Source organism: Delphinapterus leucas, chromosome 19, assembly GCF_059928025.1.
Source record: "Delphinapterus leucas isolate spDelLeu-1000000601 "Yukka" chromosome 19, BTC_Dleu_Yukka2, whole genome shotgun sequence".
Taxonomy (NCBI): domain Eukaryota; kingdom Metazoa; phylum Chordata; class Mammalia; order Artiodactyla; family Monodontidae; genus Delphinapterus; species Delphinapterus leucas.
The window spans coordinates 70,004,892-70,012,372 of record NC_143147.1 but is presented as its reverse complement, the minus strand read 5'-3'; the positions used below and the strand labels follow the sequence as shown (position 1 = coordinate 70,012,372).

The 7,481-nt window shown below is 58.8% G+C and overlaps 1 protein-coding gene across 1 annotated transcript; it reads right to left on the bottom strand.

The window, feature by feature from the left end:
- Positions 1–528: 528 nt before the first annotated feature.
- On the bottom strand, positions 529–7,072 carry CACNG5 (calcium voltage-gated channel auxiliary subunit gamma 5). The gene is made up of 5 exons (XM_022589852.2): positions 6,877–7,072; positions 5,305–5,391; positions 4,259–4,399; positions 1,082–1,227; positions 529–888 (listed from the first exon to the last, which is right to left on the bottom strand). Exons 1-5 carry the CDS (start codon positions 7,070–7,072, stop codon positions 631–633), a joined length of 828 nt encoding a protein of 275 aa, XP_022445560.1. The 3' UTR covers positions 529–630.
- Positions 7,073–7,481: the final 409 nt, after the last annotated feature.

Here is a 7,481-nt window from a genome sequence, read left to right as displayed (position 1 = left end):
CCTTGTCACTTCATCAGGTGGCCTCAGACCCCTCTCAGCCCGTTGGGGACCAAAGCTGGGGCAGCTGAGTTCTGCTGGGAGAAGAGGAAGAAGACCCACAGGCCGTGGGGCAGGGGGGAGATGGACAGGGCACACGGGGGGTGACCACAAACGGTAGAGGACTTCACAAGGACAGCGCTGGACGACTCTGAAGCAGCCAGAGCTCCGTATCAGAGCCACCTCCCGGCCCCATAGCCCAGATCACGACGCGAGGGCCAGACCAGTTGGCAAGCACCCAAGTCCAGCTGGGTCTCTGGAAGGAACCTGGCATCGCAGAGCTGGCCTTGGCCTGGGTCCATGACGTAGGGTGCGGCGGGGAAGACAGAGCTGGAAGGCCCACCCCTCCCAGGGAAGGAGGGCGCCCAATGACTGGCACTCAAGAGGCGGGGGGAACCCCCAGCTCTCAACCCGTCATCCGCTCGCTGGCTCCAGACTCCCGACACCCACCCTGGGCTGCAGGAGCTCCTCTGGGCGAGCAGGGAGGGGACACGGGTCAGGTGAAAACAGCTAAGCACGGGGACAGCCGGGCGGTAGACCAAGGGCAGCGGGGGCAGGGAGGGCTGTCTGGGCACGGCAGTCCGGGGCCGGGACTCAGCAGGGGGAGGAAGACACCTGGCGGTAGTCGGGGCACTTGAGCAGGGCTGGGTAGCTGCTGTTCATCTGCAGGGAGACGTCGCTGGAGATGTCGGACGGGCTGCGGCCTCGCGCCCAGGCGTCCGGGTGCAGGAACTGGCCCGAGTGATCGGAGCAGTTGCTCAGACGCGGGCGGTAGAAGCCGGGGTGAGGCCTGTACACGTCCTCGGCGGTGCACCTCTTCATGAACAGGTACACGGCCATCACCCCCGCACTCTGCAGGCAGGGGGAGCTCGTGCTCGGGGCCTGGCCGTGGACGCAGCCGCGGGAGCACAGCACGAGGGGGGCCGAAGGCGGGGCCCGGGAGTTAAGGGCGGGGGAGCGGTGGGTCCAGGGTGGGCGTGGCCTCCTCCTCCGCCCCCTCCCGGGGCAGCGCCCCGCCCCGCCCCGCCTGCGGGGAGGGGTTTACCTCCGTTAAGAGGAAGGAGATGGCGGCGAAGGCAAACGACCACCCGTACTTGTAGGTGAAGTAGGTGTCCGCATCCTTGGTTCTGTTGAGCGCCTCATCGTTGATGCTGGAGATGTACAGCACCAGGCCCACCACCAGCGAGAGGCCTGCAGGGGTGCAGGGGCGCTCGGCAAGGAAGCCGGGGAGCCGCCGATGGGGCACCGCCTCCCCTCGGGGTTCAGGGAGAAGGCCTCGGCCTTGGGTGACCATGACCCCACTCTGGAGTTCAAGGAGGGCAGGAGCCCTCCTCCTGAAGGCCCTGTTTAGACCATTACCTTCTAGAAAGCGGACGGCTGCAGGTGAGAAAGCTTCTGTCCAGCCACCTCCGGAGCCACGGTGAGCCCGAGGGTTCTCACCGCCCCCCCCCCCACCGGAACCACCTGTTAGATGTGCGTCCCATGAGCCCCATCCCCGGACCTTCTGAGTCACGTGGCCTGGGCTGGCGCCTGGCACCGTGTCTTCCTAAGTGCTCCCCAGGCAAGGCTCATGTGAACTCAGGGTGTGAACCACTGACTTTTGCAAGTGGCTTCCGCTGAACTGAGGGATAACACAGGCTCCCCTGGCAGAGATAGCCAGGGCCTCCAGAGCCTGGATAGATGGTCTTGTAACTGTGGCTCTGTGCAGCCCACCTGCCCCTCAGTGCGGCCAGTTACTGAGATCGTTAGGCAGGAGAGGCAAAGAGAGATGGTCAGGCTCTGGCAAGCGTTACATCAGGGGGCCGGCGCTGCCTAAACTCCTCCCGCCATTGTGCAAACGACCGACGGAGCATCGGTCTCGTCAATCAGTGACTGTAACTGCAACAGGACACAATTAATTACTGTGTTTTGAGCTGCTCAGCTTTAATTCCATTCACATGATTAAGCTGGGGCATCTTGAAGGATGAATGTTACAGGAAAACAAGCATGATTCAGGCCTTCCTTGGCACTTAACTCACACTGGAATGAAGCTGGCCCAAGGGAACCCTGTCTGTTGCTGTCATTAAAACACTTCATGTGGCCAAGTTCAGTCTGAGATCTCTGGTCCTGCTGCCTGCCGCTGAAAAACCTCAGGTGCTTTGAAGCTGCTGTGTGGCCTTGACTGTTGTGAAGTTGATAGATAAAGAAAGAGCTTAACCTGGGTCTGTATCTCTTGGACTAGGTGGAAACATCATGGTGCAGAGGGTGGGCTGAGGACACTGCAGCTGCTCAATGAACATTTGTTAGATGGATGGATGGATGGAAGGATGGATGGATGGATGGAAGGATGGATGGATGGATGGAAGGAAGGAAGGAGAAAGAAAGAAAAGCTCTTGGGCATCTAGTGTTCTGACTGCCACCTGGCTCCCAAGCTATATTGACAAGACAATGTTGGGAAAAGGAACCTAAAGTGGCTTGGAAGTTGGGCGGCAGCAAGAATGCCTGGTGCTGGCAGCTGTTCATCTTTTCTTTCCATGGGTCCTTCCATCCATCCATCCATCCATCCATCCATTACTCAAGCCATCCACCTACCCATCTTCCATCTCTATCCCCTCTCTTATCAACAAATCCAGGGCTCCAGGGCATCTACAATCCATGCCCTGAGAGACGTGCCTTTGGCTCGATGCATTAAGAAAAGGTGCTTATGAAAACGCAGAGGACACCCTGAAGGGGAGAAAGAGCCGCCCTTCATTTACCACCTTTTCTTCCCGCTCACTCTGCACACCCCCTGCAGTAATCTCCTCCACGTCTGATTCCCTCCCCTAGTCCCTAGGCCAACAGCTCCGTCTGCACCTTTGGTGTCTCTACTCCCAGGACCCCCAAACCCTGACCCCTAGCAGCCATCTGGGTGCTGCTTCCAGCTGTCACATCGGCACCTCAAACTTTGCATTTCCCACTCTACGTTCATGATCTTGGCTCCAAATCTGCTGCTTCTCCTGTGACCCCTGGATGAGGGATGCAGTGCACCGCCTACCCAGGGCCTGAGCAGAGCCCGTGCTGGCCCTCGGCTCCTCCCCTGAAGCCCAGGCCTCGTCCTACTGAGCTTACCTCCCAGGTGTCCAGGAGCCTCTCCCTTCTCTCATCCCCGCTGCCAGCCCCTCCCCATCCCCTCCCTCCTGCACAACTGAAGTAGCCTCTCGCCTGCTCTCCCTGCCCCGTGTCTTGCTTCCTTCCTCCCCTCACTCTCCAGAAGGATTATTCTAAAATCCAAATCTGGTCATGTCCTTCCTCCGCTTAAAATCCTCCCGAGGCTTCTCACAAAGTCCCCAACAAGGCGACCTCAGCTGCCGCCCCCCACCTCTCACCACATCCTCCTGACGTTCCTGTCACCACGAGTCACGACTGAGCTTAGTGTCCCCTGGCCTCCATCCTCTCTCTTCCCTCCAGGCTCCCTTCCGCCCACCCCAGCCTCACACTCTACCTAATTCCTACTCACTCTCCATCTCGCCTGCTCCTGGCGGCCGTCCCTGACCAGCTCCTGGTCTGAGTTTCCGCCACTGCCCTTGGCCCCCATAACAGTCCTTGCTGACGCTGTCAGAGCCCTTGTCAGGCAGGGTCCACATTTCCTGCCCACTTGTTTATGTCCCCTAATACACTGCCCTTTCTGTAGGTAGAGAGCCCAGCTCCCAGTGATAAGACCTGGGAGATACATGAGTGGATGAGTCAGCGCATGAATAAACGAAAGAAAGAGTGAATGATCGAGTACAGTCTGGGGTTGGTCCAGGAGGACAGATCCATGCTGAAGGGGCCTGGGTAGCCCAGGGTAGGGGGTAGGGGGTCTCTAGGGGATGGCTGTGGGATGGCAGATGAAGAGGCCGTCATTCCAAAGGCAGATCGTATTTCTTTCATGTAAACACACAAAGACATAGCCCTCAAAAGGAAAAAGGAATACTCATTACCAGTGGGAACTAGGGGAAAGCGTCAGTGATGGTATGGCATGAGGAGGACCCTGGGTTCTCATCCCAGCTCTGCCCAGGGGGAGCTGTCAGGTCACTGCTCCTCCAGATGTGATGGACGGGCCCGGGTCCTCGGAACCCTCCTCCAGCTCGGACTCAGTTGTGCTTGAGCCACTGACGCGGCGGGTCCTGTGCAGGGGCTGACCCGCAGCTGGGACCAGAGCTTCCCATAGCAGGATGGTTTAGGAATCAAATGTCAGAAGTGCAGAGTGCACGGCACTACTTACCGGAGAGGATAAAGAAGATGCCGGAGACAAAGGCCAGGATTGTCCTGTGGGGACGGACATGTCCAATGTTGCTCAGGATGAAGCCGATGAACATGAAGAAGAGGCTGACCAGGGGGAACGGCGTGGCCGAGCGAATCATTTCTGACCGAGGGGATGGAAGGATGCCGTCAGCCTCCAGTAGCCTCACTCAGTGCTCACCTTCCCGAGTCAAGTGTTCCTGGCAGTGTGCACCAGCTGGTCCCCAAGCCCCCGCCCTGCCTGAGCAGCCCGGGCTCCATCCCCTCCTCGGTGGGGCTTTCGTTCCTTGGCCCTTAGCCTTCAGGGCCTATGCTAACTCAGAACTGTACTGCAGGTTCACATGGGTCTGAACAGCTCTGGCGAGGCCAAGGCCATGATGTCAGTCTCGCTGGGGGCCGGAGAGCCTGGTTCAGTTCCCTGGGTACTATGGTGTGAACATCTGTGTCCCCCGCCCCCCCACCAAAATTCACTTGCTAAACCTAACACCCAAGGTGATGGTATAGGAGGTGGGGCCTTTGGGAGGTGCTTAGGTCACGAGGGTGGGGCCCTCATGAAAGGGATTAGTGCCCTTATGAAAGAGACCCCCCCCCACACACACACCCAGAGCACCCTCGCCCCTGCCACCATGTGAGGACACAGTGAGAAGGCAGGAAGAGGGCCCTCACCAGAACGTGACCGTGCTGGCGCCTTGATCTTGGACTTCTAATCTCCAGAGCTGAGAGAAATAAATTTCTGTGGCTTCTAAGTTGCCTTGCCTGGGCTATTTTGTTAGAGCATCCCAAACAGAGGAAGTCACTGGGTATGGATGCCCTCTTGCTTGCCAGGGTCACAGCAATGGGAGACTCCAGCAACCTGTCACCACCCTGGATAAATAACTGGCAGAGCGAGCTCTGTGAGCTCAGCCAGCACAAGCATCTGAGTCTCAGGGCATCGGCTCTTGAGAAACAAGCAGTCACCCTGCCTCTTCCCTCTGCCCTGCTCTGCCCTGTCCAGCCCGTGGCTCAGGCTGGAAAGTTGGAGGCACCTACTTAGCACGTTGACCGTGGACTCGGAGGCGAGCTGGGTGCTCACAGGCATCACATACTCTATGGTGAAGCAGCGTCCCCGCTCCTCACCTATGGAGACAAGAGCCACTTACGTACACTCTGGGTCCTTCTGAACACGGATTTGAAGTTAACAAATTCAAATGGTATTCCCAGGTGCTTCTAGGATGTTTGACCCTCTGTGTATTTACACCTGGGCTGGATTCAAACCCTAGGGGGCCCCGTCCCCAGCTGGTGGCCCACAGCAGATGTGGACACCCGTCCTGACATCACATCTTTCCCAGAGAAGCACCGAGAGCTGCATGAAAAGCAATCACTGCAGACTCAAGGTAGAGTCAGATGTCCGGTGGCCGTCTTGTGGCTTTGGGACAGACTCCACCAAGGATGGCGTGTGGTTGGCTTAGGTGCCCCAGTGTGGGTGTCATGGAGCAGAACCCCCAAAGCCTTTTCGACCACTTTGGCAACCAGACCCTGGTGACTTCAAACTCTGCTTCAGATTTAAGCAGAGACGGATGCCACACAGTCTGGCCACTGGGAGGTGAGGTCAGTGTGGGGTGCCATTCCCAAAGTAGACTCAACACGTCACGGGGAGGCCAGGCCTCCAGGGTCCTCCCTGCTAAATACGGGTGGGCGCCAACCACCAAAGCCCTACCATGAGGCTGGGAGGAACAAGTGTTCCCTGTGTCCCGTGCACACATGGGTTACAGAGCCCTCCAAGAAAGGCTCCATGACCCCACTGTGGTGTTTCTGACCAGACTCACGGGGCACAGAGAGGCTCTTCTCGTGCAGCTTGGTTCCGGGTCATGATGAAGGGATAAAGGACAGAGCCCTTGGAGTAGCAACTCCAAGGGTTCCAGAGAAGCCCTAGCAAGTAGGCAGGAGGCCCTGATGGGCAGGATCAAGGCCTGCACCATCTGGCAGACTTGCAAAGACCTGCACTTGCGTTTTCTCCCTGCCATTTCACAGACATAGGAACAGAGAAAGTGCTAAGAATTTCCCATCCTCATGCTCAGGTCACAAGGGTGAAGCCCTCATGAATGGGATTAGTGCCCTTCTAAAAGAGACCCCGTGGAGCTCCCTCTCCCCCTGCTGCCCTATGAGGACGCAGGGAGAAGGAGGGAAGAGGGCCCTCACCAGAACATGACTGTGCCGGCGCTTCACCTCCCTGCATCTTCCTGCCCTCATTTGTGAGGTGGACGTGGTAACAGGGCCTGCCTTGCAGAGTCAAGGGGGAGGCACTGCGACGGAGGACTCAGGGAGCTGAGGCCGCCTCTCTCAGCCGGGGGTGGGTGGTGTGGCGACAGCGGGGCCACGGGCATCTGCCAGGTGGGAAGACCCAGGTCCCAGGGGTGAGAGGACTTGCCCAAGTGGACAGGGAGACTCAGGCCTTGAGTTTGGAGTGGATCCTGGCCACTGGAGGGAGCAGGCCCAGAGCTCATGAGCATCGTCCACGGTGACCAGCCTCCTTCCAGCAGGGACGTTTCTTCCCCAGGGGGTGTGAGATGGTGGCTGCTCCTCTCTGGGGGCAGGGCTGTCCCCAGCCCAGGGCGCCCTTACCTGCGAGGAAGCAGACCCTCCACAGGCCTGAGTGCAGGGACATCTTGGTCTCGGTGCTCTGGTTCTGGGGCAGGACCACTCCCTCCTCCAGGTACAGCCAGTGGTCCGTGCTGACCGCGATGCCCAGCAGGCCCAGGCCGCACATGGCAAAGACGCTGCTCAGCAGGGTCAGGGCCTTTCTCCTGCAGGCACCCATCTTCCTGGACAATCCAGCGGGGGCCTGCGGCCACGATGCCACCAGCAGAGAGTGGGCTCTGGTGGCAGGACAGCAGGTGAGCTGGCAGTAGTGGCCACGGCTCCGAGGAGGGGCCCTGGGCGGCAACTAAAGTCAACCCAGCCGGGCTGAATGGATGAATGAAGACCAGCGGGCTGGCTCCGTCAGGCCATGGGTGACAGACATGCCACCTCCCTCCCCCCATCAGGAACGCACAGCTTTCTTGACAGGCCACTGTGAGGGGCCCCCTTGTCCTCTCTGGGAGTCCCCCTTGCTGGATAACGCCATTCATTCATTCACTCATTCAGCAACCCACTGTACCCAACGTGGAGACAAAAGGATGATTGTGACCCCATCCTTGCCCTTGAAGAGTTCCCTTCTGCAAGACAAA

Excerpts from the sequence above, each read along its gene's own strand:
- CACNG5 (XM_022589852.2), bottom strand. The coding sequence starts at position 7,072 with ATGGGTGCCTGCAGGAGAAAGGCCCTGACCCTGCTGAGCAGCGTCTTT. Across the intron at positions 5,392-6,876 it reads GAGGGTCTGCTTCCTCGCAG|GTGAGGAGCGGGGACGCTGC; the intron begins GTAAGGGCGCCC and ends TTGTCTCCATAG. Across the intron at positions 889-1,081 it reads TCTCCTTCCTCTTAACGGAG|AGTGCGGGGGTGATGGCCGT; the intron begins GTAAACCCCTCC and ends CCCTGCCTGCAG.